Raw genomic sequence first — 15,516 nt, 5'->3', positions numbered from 1 at the left:
AAGTTTCCTCCCTGAGCCGAAACGTGCAGGTCAGCCGCCCGTCCGCGGTGGCTGGAAGCACAAAAAACCCAACAGAAGATGGGGAAACTTCAGGCGTTTGAGATCACTCTAAAAGACAACAAAGTGGTTTATAGTCCCGGCGAGTCCATCTCCGGCACCGTGAAAGTCAACACAGCCCAGCCGATACAGTGCAAAGGTAGGAACGGCGTTTCCAGCTGAATTAAAGATGACGGAAAGTCTGTGGTAAACACCTCCTTCCTGGGTGTCTCTCATCGGTTAATGCCAGGCAAAAATGTATTTTCCCGTAAAAACATTCAACTACGAGGTGTTCACCGCAAACGTGAGGTCATATTTTATTTGGTCATTAAGTGTAACTGGTTAATGTTTTGTGCACGACTTCTTTTTATTCTGTAACAACGACATTCGTGAACAAGGTGTTCACCACATTTGGCCGAAAGGCCTCGATATATGGCCACTAGTCTGGACGTAAACACATCATGTGAATGTTGATTCTGCTTTTGTTGATACAGCTTCCATTAAGTGCGACTACTGGTTAGCTAGCGTTAGGTTAGCTCAGTTCAGTTAGCTAACGAAACTGGCTGTGGAAGTTAGCCCGTCTCTCCTCGACGAAAGAAGCCGAAAGAGCAGCACCTTGAGAAAGGAAGGCCTTCTACAAGTTCACACACCTGCTTGGGTGAAACCTCTGTGTCAAGCAGCTAAGTTAAGTTATTAACATGTAATACAGTCGAAACCGACGTGATGGAAGTGTTAACCAAGCTTATCAACGTTCTCAAACATTCTAACGACACACGAGGCTAAATTTAGCGTCTTCGAATAAGGCGAGCCCTCAACGGCGCCCGAACTGCTCCATTTAAGGTGGGACGGATAGCTCCAATAAGAAGCCAACCTCCATAGAGAAAAACAACAACAGACTTTCAGTGGCAATGGTGTCATACCATGTTGGCTGTGTCAAACAAACTAAACGTGGAGCGCCTTTTTCTTTTTATGTTTTCACGATGTAGAAATTATATTTTATTCTCATATAGCTTAGCGATACTCAGTTCACTATAGACAGTCTTTTTCTGAGGTTGAAGAAAATGTAACTAGAAAAAACGCTTGGCATCTTGTAAATCTGCTGTTCAGCATTTGCTCTACTGTTGTTTTTTTTTTTTCTCTCCAAGTGCGTCGTTTGTATTCAGCCCACAAGCAACTCAGAAACCGGTCTAGACGGTTAATGATTCACAATTTACCTTAAACTAAGCTGCCCCTGATAATCTACTTTTAAAACCTGGCAGATCGTCCAAGAATATGCCTTTTTGGTGGTATCAATGAATCCACCATAGGATACTGACTCTTATCCTTTGTGTTTAAAGGCTCTGGTTCATGGAAAATCAGTTTCCTCACTTCATCGCTTTCCTCATAAGTGTTTGTTTAGGTATGGAAATGCTCCATTTGCTGTCCTGTCCATAGGGCCTGGAAACTACGCTGCAAAAAAAGCCAGTTTTGAATGAAATGCTTTTGTGTTGTCATAAAAACATACTTTTGTCTGCTGAAATGAATGGTCATGTAAAAATGAATTAAAACTATTTTTTTTACATATACCCGCATAAGATGTGGACTTTAGAGTGGAAAAAAAAAATACAATAGAGCTGAACCATTCGGGGAACATGTCTAATTGTGATATTTCTGATCAATGTTCAGATTTAAATTGTGATTATTTATGTAAGTTAAGGTCCGGGCCTTTTAGATCCTGTATTTTAAGGTAAATTTTCTGGCTTGAGGCTCGAATGCTGTGGCTCTGACTGGTCTGACTCGTCTACAGACAGTTCACAAACTCAAAGGGGCCCCATTCAGTCATTTTAAAAACCTACTTATGCAGTTTCCTGATATTCACTGATGTTTTCTTATTTGGGATTTGTTCTTGGGTAACACACACACACAAGCACAAAGGTGCAGACAGTTCTTCGGTTTAACTCATCATGAATCTGATGTAGACCTCTTCTTAGGACCTTTCTCAAGAACAAATTTAGGAAAGCATTTTAGGAAGATTGGTGAATGAAGTCCAATGTTATGATGAAATCTCTCAAAACATGTTAAGGCTATGTTGTGTATAATGCAGGGTATTATAAGAATTGCAGCTCTTGTGATTTGCACTGTTTCAGATTGATTTTGACTTAAAAATTACAATATTTTCAGCCCTAAAATACCATTTGAATGTAAGTTAGCCATTTAAATCATCTTAGGACAGCAACCACCTGTTTTAATGGCCCATTTGGAGTCTTTGTTCTGTATGGCTTTGAGAGACCATTGTTCATGAAGATATTTCTAGCGTTATTGTTATTCTTGAATGCTGTGTAAACCACGTGGTCCTGGAGAGACAGGTGGCAAGATGCGCTATTGTGTTCAGCTTTTATAAAGAGTTGCCTTATGAGGTGTGCAGTAAAAAGGCGATTCCGGTAAGATTACGACTATTTGGATTGTTCTGTTGTTAGTTATAGAAAAGTTAAAGTAAAGAGGTTAATATCTATGACCTATAGATGGATAGATATCATTGCAAAGAACAGGCAAGGGGAGCAACTAATCTTCAGTCATATTCAACCACTAGTTGTAATAGTTATACCTGGTAATATTAAACAAAGCTCATAAATGACGTGTTGTGACGACTGGCCAAATTTCATACGTTTGGACTATTTATTGCTCTGTCATTCAGTAAATATTTTGCTGCTGTTGCAACACCTCATGTCTCCAATGTGGTAATTTTATAAGAGAAAGAAAAAAAATTATAACTTGTTATATAACAAGTTTTTTTTCCCAGGTGATTTTGGACAGTTTTTTTTATCAGTCTTTCATGAAAGGTTGTAAAGGGCAATTCATATTTTCAAGTAGTGATAAATAAAAATGGTAGAGTAATAAAATGTTGAAGTTTTTGCAATGACAGATATAAAGATTTTACACTTGTGTAATTATTATATTAAAACGTGCATGATCTATTTAGAGGCAACGCATATCAGTGGCCTTCCTTATATTTCACTCTACCATTTATTATTCAAAACAACAAAGCTCCAAGATTGGCTAAACCTGTAACAAAGATACAGCTGTTGTGCCACCTGTGCACAATAAGGCGTGAGAAGCCCCCCAACTGGCCTTCAGCAGTCTCAGGGCTGACAATACTGTCATTACTGCACCTGTCGCTTGACGCTTATTTGGGTTACAAGCTCCATAAACTGCTTCTTTTTGTTTTATGGAAATGATGATTCAGAGTGACATCCAAATAGTTGGAATTGTTCTTGGAAAAAACATTTGCAGTTTTCTCCTCGCACTAAATGTAGCAAGATGTGTTTGCCTAAACTTTGATTCTTTAGTTTTGCACCATAGCTTTGAAGCTAATGCGTAAAAAATTCTAATGTGCACAGTTTCACCCATTATCACAGTTATTTCATCAGCCTAGACATGTTTGATGTCTAAACTTTGCTTTAGTTTTTCTTTGGAGCCACGAGGCAAATCTAAAATGTTAAAATCCAGAAAAGGTGACACTGTGTACATTTTTAAATTTGGGTGAACCATTCCTTTAATCTGGAAAGTATGATTAATGCTTGATGAAATGCATTTAGCTCTCACTTGAAGTCTGACTGGTTTGTGCAAATTCATTTTAGACAATTACACTCTTCTGGTTGGAACTGTAGATGTTATATGGAGTGGAAATGTTGGAGACTTGACTCTGTGTAAACATCAAGCTCATCTGTGACAGCTCTGTATTGTTGTGGGGAACTGCAATATGAAGAGAATAGAAGAGAGCCTGCTCTCACTCTGTTAGGGCGTTACTGATGGTCAAGTCTGTGAAGAACTGGTTGGTTGGCATTCCTGGTGAGGCAAAATGGACAAGAATGAAATGGAATAATTCATGCGGCTGAGTTGTTTAGTAGGACTTTGTAGTTCTGTAATGTCAAAGCTTTAAAGTTTGAGTGCTTCTGCTATTGATATAGGAAGTTATTGAGTGAAGAAAAAAAAGTAGTGTAAAAGATGTCAGGAAAAATAAGAGATCATATCCTCTTTAAAGAAACAGAGTATTTTAGGACCATAGACTTTTTGTACTTTATTTTCATGATAATTAAACATGCATTCCTACCATGCCATGTTCTTATACATGATCTTTTTTTATTTGTATGCAAAGATAAAATGCAGAATTCACAGATTATTTTGTTTGTGTTGATTTTTCTTTTTTTCTTTACATTAAATTAAGCCAATAAATTGGTTATTACTGCTACTTTTAGATTTAGACTTCACAGTATGTATGAGAATTTTGACCTTATCAAGCATTAGAAAGCCACTGTATAATAAATGAGAGAATGTCAAGGTGACATGATGCATTAAGATTTGAGTTTTCTTAACAGCTTTTTTGCTTTGATGCCATCTTTACAAAGGCTGATTTATTCAGCCAATATTAGGCTGCCAGTGAAATTACATTTGAGGCCATGTTTAGTCTGTATTACAATTACGGCCTTGGGAAGACGCTCATTTCCAGAACAATTTCTAGTCTAACCATCTCACAGAGGCAGACTAATGTAGCATTATTAAGCTTTCCCAATGACGCTTGTTTATACAGCACAGTGTGGTTGCCTGTGTGGGGAATCAAAGCACGGGAATGGGCCACACTGCCAGGAAGTCTGATGAATAGCATGCCGACAAGCAGTTTCTAAAACTCTAATTTCTCCAATTTAATACTTGTTGAGAGAGAGTGCATGTTCAATGGAAGTTATAATGGTTACATCATATTCTTCATAAATGTTGTTGGTGTGATGGGAAACACTGCTGGCCCTCCATCCAACAGACTGAGGTTTGGTTCCTCACTTGATAAAGAACCAAGAATCCTTGAGCAAGACTGCATTGTGTTGCCTTGATATTTTTGGGTCCTGCAACAGTTTTTTTTTTTTTTTTTTTTTTTTTTTTTATATAACAGGGTGAAGGACTAAATAAAATCAAGCGTATCTTCTTTCCAATATGACACACAGTAAATGAACTTTCATCGAAAGTTGTGATTTCAGTCAGGCAAGTAGTGATTTCCATTCATATATACCACAAGTACTCTCACGGAGTGTTGAGATCTGTAAACATCATCTTCTTTTGTCTTGCAGTATTTTTGCTAGCATCAGTTTGTATCAGTTTGCGTCACTAGGGCAGGCCGGTGTACTAGTTCTGTGATAACGTCAGCAGATGTTGAATCATATGGTTTCAGTAATGGTGCAGCACCAGTAATGGATTGCTTTTTTTTTTTTATTGTAACAGACAACTTGATGGGGGGGGATTTGTGTTTTAATATTCACATGCCAGGCTTAATAGAAGACTAAGAGCTCATTAAGACAAACTAACAAACCTGATAAAATTCTGGAAAGCCCCACCCCTGTGTTTATATTTTCTTTAGTTAAAGTTTTTGGATTTCTCTGTAATTTGACAGTTGACAACTGGGAGTCATATCAGACAGTAATGTATTATCTAACTAAACCTTCTGGAGTTCATTTTTGTCTATATTAAATAACATTGGTCAGTATTAGTTAATTCAGGTACTAGTTAGGTTTGGTCTCAGATTTTGTTCTTAAAAAGAGTTTTAAAAAAAGAAATAAATGTCATTATCCGACTCAATAGACGGAGAGCAAGAGTGCAATCTATAATAAGAATCTCTAAGATAATATGAACATCTTGTAAAGATTTAATTAATTGTCGGATTAGATGTGGTATATACGTGTTTACCTTCTATAAATGTCATATGGTCTTCCCCTGTGTTCTCATGATGCAGTTTTCTGGTTAATCTACACCTGCCATCAAGGTTTTGTGGCATACTGACTCATTCCGAATCTTTTGAAAAGAACCATTCGAGAAAATGATCATATTTGAATTCTGAGAAATGATTTTGGATGGAGCAGCAAAGCTGGTGCAGACTTCACATCTTGAGGCCACTGTCTGTTTGTCAGAAATGCTGGTTTTGTCCATTTTGATGTGATTTCACCTCAGCCAGTCTTTTCTGACATGAACGCTAATTAAAAGTGCCAGGTAGCTTTATTTACACTGTGTTCATTACCATTCGATCATTCTGTCAGCTGTCATTATGCATGTATGTATCTCCTTTTTCTATCATTTGCTTTGTTCTGACTTGCAGAAATCAAGGTGAACTGCCAGGGTTACTGTGGCGTGACCAACAAAGCAAACGACACAGCCTGGGTAGAGGAAGAACAGTACTTCAGCAGCTCTCTATCAGTGGCAGATAAAGGTACTCACAATGGAACATTCATTTCCATGCTACCTCCTATCTGCTATTGTCCAATCCATGTAAAGAGGTACATTTATTATATAAAATGTATTAAAATGAGCCCTTGTGTGGTGTTATGTTTGTTATTCACTGGTCTGAAGGACCCACCACATTATTGTTTGTGTTTTTTTGTTTGTTTGTTTGTTTTTTTTAACCAATACAGCCGTTTTATGTAAAAATATTAGATGTTTACAATATCAGAAGTGGCCAGCATAGGGTTCTCCCTTAGCAGCTGTAGGCAGTCTGACCATGTTGTCAACCCACACACAAACTAACAGCAGGCCATGTAGGAAGAGAACAGAGTGGAGGGACACAGCACCTCCACACTTTTATTCCCCGCCTGCTCACCCAGCACAACGTGTAATATAAATGTGTAGGGGGTGAACAGTGTCACTGAAGTCATGGAAAATGTGTTATTTTATATGTTCTTCACAGAAAAAGAGCAAAGGCCAAAAAAATCTGAGGTTACAATAATAATAAATACATTTTTCTTTTGGTAAACATTGAAAATGGGTCCCACAGACCCCAACATGTATTAACTATAACTGTTAGTTAATGCGTTAATAATGTATAAACAATTTTTTTTGTACTAGGATCCTTTAAACCTTGATTGTAGTCCAGGTAGAAGCCTAGCTGCTTTAGTTCTAAACTATCTGTTGCTATGATTAATTCAGTGATTTTAGCCTGTTCAAATACAGCTTTGACTTTATATTTTTTATTTATCAATCAATACTCTTAGCACCTTCAGCAGATTACGAGATCACTGAGTAAATCATCAGAGTGATGACCAGCCTTCTTTCATATGATTTTTAACAATGTAGTTTGAGGTCTTAGTTGAACTATTCAAATTTCCAGACTTTTGCTGTTTGTAGTCTGGATAGTTGGCTGTAAGTGAGAAAGCCATACTGATCTAATGCTGTCTGGACTTCCTGGACACTTGTGTTTATCTTTAAAGAACACAGGAAGTATTAATCATGGCTGTTATAATTCTCAAGAAGTATGTAGGAATACTCAACAACTAATGTTTAAAGAGCAAAGAGCATGTTCATTTCAGTAGAAGGCAGTGTGTTTCACACACAGTTATGTGGTTTATTTATGCTTATTAACTACGTGTGTGTGTGTGTGTGTGTGTGTGTGTTTTTCCACTTTACTAGGCACTCTGAAACAAGGCGAGCACAGTTTTCCCTTCAAATTTCTCATACCAGGTAAGATTGCAGAGTGATGACCTCAAAGGCATTACCTGATTCCCTGCATTCTTCTACATTCACACTGATGCATATGAGTCAGGCACCATGTTTGTTTCTTTACTGTGGGAACAGAGCACTTGAACACCACAATTTGCAGTGGTTCCTTTTTTTCATGTCTTCTGGTTGAGGTTGCGGTAGAGTTGATTCGAGGTCTCAATTAGAGAAGACATGGGTACAAAAAAAAGGCCTTTGCTGCCAACCTTAATCAGCTAATTTTGCTACTTGATGGTGTACTATGTAAGAATTTTTAGTTAAAATTGAAAAAAGTAGCTTTAGTCAGGAGGGACAAGAAACGCTTGCTAAAAGGTTGGATTTTCATTGGAGATTTTGTACATCTTTACGTAAAGTTACATGCCTAGACTCCTGAAGAAGGTCCGGCTCACTCTTTAAAATTTCAAAAGCAAATTCAACATTATTTGACGACAATAGTAGATGATTCATCTGCGTCCTCAGAAGTCCTGTATGAAGTTCTTTCATTACTTTATTTAGTGCACTCTCAATCATCAGATTCATCCGCTTGTGGAAAAGGTCAGAGGCACAGCCAACGTTACAAAATGTTCTTCTGCACGTTGCATGTGATTACACACTTTCACCAGAGAGGTCTCCAAATCCCCAGATTTTATATAGTGTGGATTAAAAGCTAAAATTAATATTTATTTTATGCTCTTACACCACATTAATATAAACACTATATAATAAGTGGTAAATAGGGCTAAGCAAGCTTGCTAGATGGGGAATAAATTTAAGTAACAGAATACATGTTATCGTAAATTACATCACAGCTGTGGTGTTGGTTCCATTCACAACCCAAAAATAATATTTTGTGGTAACATACATTCTTGAATATTATATTGCTGTTATACAACAGTTCTGCAAAATAAAGAAAAAAAAAGGTTAAACGGACACAGTATCAGGTTCAGTTCAGCTTTTTCAGTGTTTGCCAGATTAACCTGAATGTTGTTTTGTTCCAGCCAGTAAAATATTTTACAGCTGGTCTTGTTAAACATGGTAATGGTCCAAGTTTCTCTTCCAGGAGGGATAAAAAGCTTACAGCAGTTATTTTCTTTTGTATTGATGTTGAAGTTATATTTTTACCTCAAACTACTTTTTGAATAAGGCACAATACAGGGCAACCAATCAGAGGTAAAAGTTTTATTATAACTGAAAAGTCTTAAGCAGAATAAACATTCAACCTTTAACCTGTTTTAACAGAGATGAAGAGAATGGACACAGTAGCCTACTTTAGACTTTGCAGTCATCTTTCTTAGCAACTAGATACACAAACAATAACTGGCCTAGTCAGGAAGAGCTGTGGCATCGCTGTGATGCACCCGAAACTTCCCCTAGCTGTTCCTCTTTTGGGCTGTTCCTCCTCAAGGGCTAGGAGGAAAATGTACAAGAACAAGCCATCTCATAACAAACACATGCCTGAGCATGCTGAAGCAGTTCCTAATTTCTAATTGCATGTACTACATTTCTCTTTACTGCTGAGGCAGACACTGCTATAGTACCTGACCCCTCACAACTGTGCCATTTAGAAAAAGATGGTATGGCTCAGTAAAGCTTCTCGATTATTTTCTTGGAAAGTCATACGTTTTTTTCATGTTTGAAATCGGGTTATTAAGTGAAGGATTTTTTTTTTTCTTTTTGAAGATTTGTATTTGTTTCTCTGTTTTCCAGCCACAGCTCCAACATCATATGAAGGCCCCTATGGAAGGATTATGTACAGAATTAGAGCCTTTATCGACACTCCCCGCTTTGCAAAGGACTACCGGACAGAGAAGCCCTTCTATATGCTGAACAACATTAACCTCAATGAAGTTGCTGACATAAATGTTAGTTTACTAAGGTCAAATCAGTAATGTCTGTCTACTAATGCATAGAGCTGTCACTAGAGATTAAATTAGTAATTGAGTATTCTGACAATTACATTGTTGATGAATTGAGCAACAAATGGGGGAAAAATACCTGAAGACTTTATTGAACAATAATAATCCAGACATAGCTATTAAAATCTTTAAGATTCTTATTGTAAAAGAGAACCATATTTTTATGATTTTTCTATTTTTAATCAAGTTTGTTGAGTAACTGGGACAGCCCTCTTAAAGTGATGGTCAAAATATGGACAGTTTGCCTTGTCTTTCACAGGAGCCAAGCTCATCATCTGTAACTAAGAATTTCTCTTACAATCTGGTGAAGAATGGGACAGTTGTGCTGACGGCTAAAAGTGACCTGCGAGGCTATGCTCCAGGTCAGGTCATCAAAGTGTCCACTGAAATTGATAACCGATCAGGGAAGTCCACAGGCCACGTGGTGGCAAGCCTGATGCAGGTAACAATATTATATAAGTATTTCACCTTTGAAACAGAGAATGAGGCTTCAGAAAAGAGCTAAGACTATTCAAATCTAAGTAAGGATGGACAATGATGTCAGAATCATGCCATGTTGGTATTGGACAAATTGTCTTAAACAGTGAAAGACACTGAGGTACTACTTGGTGCGCTTAACCATTAAGAAATAAATGTTACATTTATCCATAACACTAACCTATGTATTCACAATTTCTGCATTTGATAAGTGTTTATATATCGGCTTTGGTATTGGCATCAGCAGATATAAAAAAATTAAGACAAAAAATCTGATATCGGTAATGGCCAAAAATTCCCATTTTAATCCATCCCTGCTAATCTGTGTAGTTATACATTACTCTGCTGTGTGTTTTATCAGAAAGTTACGTATAATACAAAGAGACCAACGCAAGACTTGAGGGCGATAGCAGAAGTAGAGGGGGCTGGAGTGAAGGGAGGAAAGCAGGCTGAGTGGAAAGAGCAGATCATTGTTCCTCCTCTGCCCCAGTCTTCTCTGGCTGGCTGTGATCTTATCAAGATTAACTATTTCATTCAGGTGAGTGTTATATCATTGCACAGTATTAACACCATTTACTATTTTTCCTAATATTACCTCCACCCACGGTATTGTATACTCTATGGTTTTCCCTCTATTTGTTTATTATTTATTACTGTTAAACTCCTTGAAGTAGAAAGTTATTACTGCTGTTTTGCTTACATATGTAGTGTTTACTGAGGATACATTTTATCTCCAAGCATGCAATCAGTATTGGCAGAATAATTATTTTTATTTTGGTCAATTTGTTAGTTTTATTCCACAAAGAATGAAGTATAAAAGTGCACTTGTGTTGTATTTGAATGCTAATGCTACATCTGTATTACAATGCCATAGCATAATTATGCATGAATTATTGTACAATACACACAGTGCTAAATAGCCTTTTACTTGCAATGTAGCACTTTATTTGACTTGATTATTTGATTAATAAATGTTATTTAAATAGGCAGCTGATTTTTCGTTGACTTTAAAATGCCAGTTTGGCTCATTAAAGAGCAAATAATTTTTATTTTGCAAATTTGGCTAATAAAGTCCTGGATTTTAAAAAAGGATAAAGGACCAATTTTTCTGTAAATAAATTGAAATCACAATCATAATGATTCATGATCGCACCGAACCCTTACTTACAATTAATTGCATAGTTGTTTATAGAACTACATTTACATTCAATGGATATTCTAGATCAACAGTCCTGAGTCTGTACGTCTTTTTTTTTCTTTTGTTTCTATGATGATGAATGACAGTAACCTCAAGGTTTGGAATCCACACATTATAAAGAATTACTCTAAGCTATAAGCTAGTAATACTTAACATCAAATTATGTCCTGTTTTTGTTATTGCCTGTGAAAACGATGACTTCAAAGACTTAAATGTAGTCCATGTGACATGTAGTACTATAACCCATATATTGCAGTTTCTTATATGAGAATAAGGTCAGCTGAAGTAAATCTCTCGCTATCCACCTTCACTGTTGTAAGAGCTGAGGCAGATTAGATGTGGCATTTCCTGTTTCTTTTAAGCTAATCATACCTCTTCCTTTTCCCATCAAAGAACATGAGCTCACTGACACCACTGTAGAAAAACACAGCCTCTGACTTTAACATTTCTGCCTCTGTGCTTTACTGTACTCCTAGTGCAGCTTTAGTGGATTTCTTCTCCAGGGTTTCTTCACAGAAAGAATTTGTCATGAGTTTGATGCTAAAAGTGTTTTTCTCAGAAACGCATCATTTTGTTCAATATTTTATGACGTAACCTAAAGATCTTTATTAGAGTTTATCCGTAACTAAATGGCTAATGTGCCCAATACTTTTTGAGCCACTGTATATCACTCTCATCCCTCTGTTTTTCCTCTTTTTAATCACTAACCATCTCTCATTTGTCAGGTTTCTCTGAAGTACCCAGAAGTGTTACTGACTCTGCCCATCCACATTGGAAATATTGCGATCGATCCTAGCCTCCACACTCCATCCAGGCCGGCCGCCCCTCTCCCAAGACCACGCGCAACCCCTTCTTCTACTTCTACCACTCCTACAACCACCACTGCATCTCGCTCTGCTTCCACCACCACACCTCCTCAGACAGCCCCCAGACCTGCCCCCCGTCCACGGCCCCGCAGTACTTGCATCACCCCGAGCGCCCCTCCGCCAGAGCCAGATATGCTGGATGCGGGCTCTCGCCACAGTGAGGAGATCCCCACCAAGATCCACTCTCAGCAGCAGGCCAGCGGCTCTGAGGCTGCCATTTCCCCCAATGCCTTTAGCTATGCTCCAGGCCTCTCTTTCCCACAGAACCAGCGCAACAACAGCAGCAATGCTTCAGCACCCCAATTCTGCATCTCCACAGGAGCCACCATCCCTTTCTTCACGGAGGGAAATGCCCCACCCGTCCCAACCAACTGCCCCCTCATCCTGCCTCCAGAATACAGGAGTTCATCATACCCACATGGTAAGGCCCTGTGACCTATTCACTTTTCTTTTGTGCATCATTGCTGTCAAAGGGAAACCTCATATCTTCATTTTTGTGTTTTTGTTTTTTTTTTTCTTCATCCAGTGGTGACTACTAGATGGTACGGTGACTCCTTAAAGCAGTGGTTCTTGAATTTTTGTAATTCTGTGCTTTGTTGGGCTTTAACACACTCACATATACTTGCACAGATGCATGAATGCACATTTTGCTATGATGCATATACTCTCATTGGCTATTTAACAAGGAAAACCTTGGATCTACATTTGTTGTTTTGTTTTTATCTGGTAAATTTACCATAAATGTGCATTTTGTTAAATTGTGGTTATAAAATGTAGTCCATCTGTTTCTCTGCATAACCTGCTGTCTTCTACCCTGTTCTTTAATGGTCATGACCCCACAGGACACCACAGAACAGGTATTATTTGGGTAGTGGATCATTCTCAGCACTGCAGGGACACTGACATAGTAGTGACATGTTAGTATGTGTTGTGTTGTATAAGATCTCAGACACAGCCATGTTCCTGATGTTTTTTTTTAACAGCTCTGTATCCATACTAAAAATATCTAGCTAGCAGCATCCTGTGAAATGGATGAACTATAATCTGTAGTTGTAGAACTACAAAGTGGATATTATAAAATGGCAATGAATAAAGGTACAATGTAGGTGTACCTAATATAGTTGTTGAGTAAAATATATTAAGCCTTATAAAATCAAACCCCACCGAACATAAAAATATGGTATGCACATTGAATGACGACTGACTTGTCACAGATTAATGAGTAGTGTGCTCGACATTACATCCATACAGTTTTTTTCTTTACCTGCAGTGGCTTTTGATTTAAACAGTTTTTTCCTCTTTGTACCCATTCAGTGAGGCTCTCTTGGTCAAGAGTTCAGGGGGTAATGGAGTTGCATATTTACTTGATCAGCTAATAAAATGAAATGAAACCATCTGTAAATCTTAGCTTTTAAAGAATACCCAATTTCTCAACCTGCATATGTAGCACACAGTTGATAACTTTAGGCAATGATATACATTTCTCTGAACTTTCTAAACAGAAAAATCCTTGACTCAAAACATGTATAATGGAATCCAATGGGCAGGTGCTGAAGAAGCTTCCTTTAGTTTCTATTCTCATTATTTTCTGAGTAAACAATGTTTCCATTCTTTCTTAAGAAGAGCGTAACTGTCAGTGGTAATCCACTTCATGCCTCTCCTAAATATGGAAATGCTGTTCTCATTGCTGTGTAGCACACCCTAGTGGTATAAATGGTTATTACTGAATATTTTACAGTTAGGTGTGTGTGCTCTTGGTCATATTTGTTCATTTGAAAGATGTTAACCAAATATTTTGCTTTATCTTTTCCAGAGCCTCCGCCATCTTATGAAGACAGCTGCACCAACACCTAAAGGATTTATGCAGTCTGTATTAAGGAATAACCCCTGATCACTCACTTTAGGACTTAGAATTCTTGCTCTTTCGGGGCTATGGGACCATGTTCACATTGGAAGTGATTAGAGCAAAAAGACGTGAAGTTTTTGTTTGTTTGTATTTTTTTTTTCTTCCTGCAAGCATGGAGTGACATCTGTGATGCCACTAATTTAAATGTATTATTGTTTATTAGTTTTTAATTGGAAGTCATTGCATTTTGTATCATTTGGATGGCCCAAGAGAAAAAGTTATTAGTTTTAAATTGTTGTTATTACTATTATTGTGGATCATTATGCTAATTAACCTAATTTGCGCACTTTCAGTAACGAGCCCTAGTCACTAAAATCTTTGTCTCTGTTCATGTTTCTAGTTGGTTTTGTTTGTTCTTTTTACTGATTTACTGATTGTTGGTTAATAAGATTTTCGAGCCTGTCTTATAAATGTGTTGGAAAACTAGACCTGCGCCGATATTCAGTAATAAGTTTTACTGTGATATTTAATACACACGTTGTTATCGCTGATGCTCTGAAATGCTGTTCTTGCATTTTTGGCAAATTCACAAGTGATATGCTATCAATCAATGCCAGAAAAAAAACAGCGTTCAGTAAATGAATGTACCATTATAGAGTCCCGTAGTAGAAGTCTTTTTCCATTTTCAGACAGATATACCCACAATGCATAACCATGATATTGCTGTTTAAAACACCCACATGTATACATCTCATAAATGCAAAAATTCTTAAATCCAACATTGTGATATTTTAAAGTGTGATAAGAAGTTTGGTAGATCTCGTATTACAATTTTAGATTTGTACATGTCTGTTGAAAAAGGACACATCTGGGCAATAATGGAAATGTTTTATTTCATTTTTTTTAATATATTGTGTGTCTATGAATTTTGTAAAAATTATTGTATTTTCTTCTAAAGATATTTGATTACATTTAAATAAATCTGTTTTCAAAGCTAAATGTCTTGCTTTGTCTTGTGTACTAGATACCATTACTAGAAACATTTTATAATTTCAAGATGAGCTTGAATTTATTTTTAGAAATGATGAAATTTGTAACATCATAATGTATAAAACATTGTCATAACATCCCATATAAAGGACCCGTATGTTTTGTTTTTTTTTCCTTCCTTTTCTCCTAAGGTCCAAGTATGATATTTAGGTTTAAGTACCAAAAAAATATTAATTTGCAGGGAAAATTAGTAAACAAATCCCGAACTTGAGTGAAAGTACAGAGACTCTTACTAAAACATTACTCAAGTGAAAATGTTATATTTACATATTTACTTTAGCTAAAGCACAACAGTAATTGCTTGTAAATGTACTTTGGTATCAAAAGTATTGCAAGATATTCCAACATTTTCCTCTTCAGTTTAGAAAATGAGAGGAAAATTACCCCCATCCAAATTCCTGATTAGGTGTCCGATTTAACTTTTATACATTATTTATTTATTGAATTAATTGGTTAGATTTTTCTCACAGTATCTTGGAGAAAGGAGTGAAATTAAAAGTGTATTTTACTGTGATTTGCAGTGGAGTGAAAGGGCAATTGCATCCATTTTTTTAAAAATTCTGCATAATTCAGTGGTTGTAGTGTAAACTGTCTTTCAGAGTGGGTTGACATAAAATGGAATCAGCTTCCTTTACAGTGGTG

At 36.9% G+C, this 15,516-nt stretch overlaps 1 protein-coding gene across 1 annotated transcript; it reads left to right on the top strand.

The window, feature by feature from the left end:
* Positions 1-14,823, top strand: arrdc1a (arrestin domain containing 1a). Its single transcript, XM_017691003.2, has 8 exons — positions 1-196; positions 6,152-6,262; positions 7,456-7,506; positions 9,229-9,383; positions 9,697-9,879; positions 10,276-10,452; positions 11,838-12,399; positions 13,792-14,823. Exons 1-8 carry the CDS (start codon positions 79-81, stop codon positions 13,830-13,832), a joined length of 1,398 nt encoding a protein of 465 aa, XP_017546492.1. The 5' UTR covers positions 1-78; the 3' UTR covers positions 13,833-14,823.
* Positions 14,824-15,516: the final 693 nt, after the last annotated feature.

The sequence above is a fragment of the Pygocentrus nattereri genome, chromosome 20, assembly GCF_015220715.1.
Source record: "Pygocentrus nattereri isolate fPygNat1 chromosome 20, fPygNat1.pri, whole genome shotgun sequence".
In the NCBI taxonomy this organism is placed as follows: Eukaryota; Metazoa; Chordata; class Actinopteri; order Characiformes; family Serrasalmidae; genus Pygocentrus; species Pygocentrus nattereri.
This window is presented reverse-complemented; position numbering and strand designations above follow the sequence as displayed.

What these genes read in the sequence shown, in the direction of transcription:
- arrdc1a (XM_017691003.2), top strand. Translation starts at nt 79, where the DNA reads ATGGGGAAACTTCAGGCGTTTGAGATCACTCTAAAAGACAACAAAGTG. An exon ending in CCAGCCGATACAGTGCAAAG is followed by an intron (nt 197 to 6,151) that starts GTAGGAACGGCG and finishes TCTGACTTGCAG; the next exon opens with AAATCAAGGTGAACTGCCAG. An exon ending in TCTATCAGTGGCAGATAAAG is followed by an intron (nt 6,263 to 7,455) that starts GTACTCACAATG and finishes CCACTTTACTAG; the next exon opens with GCACTCTGAAACAAGGCGAG.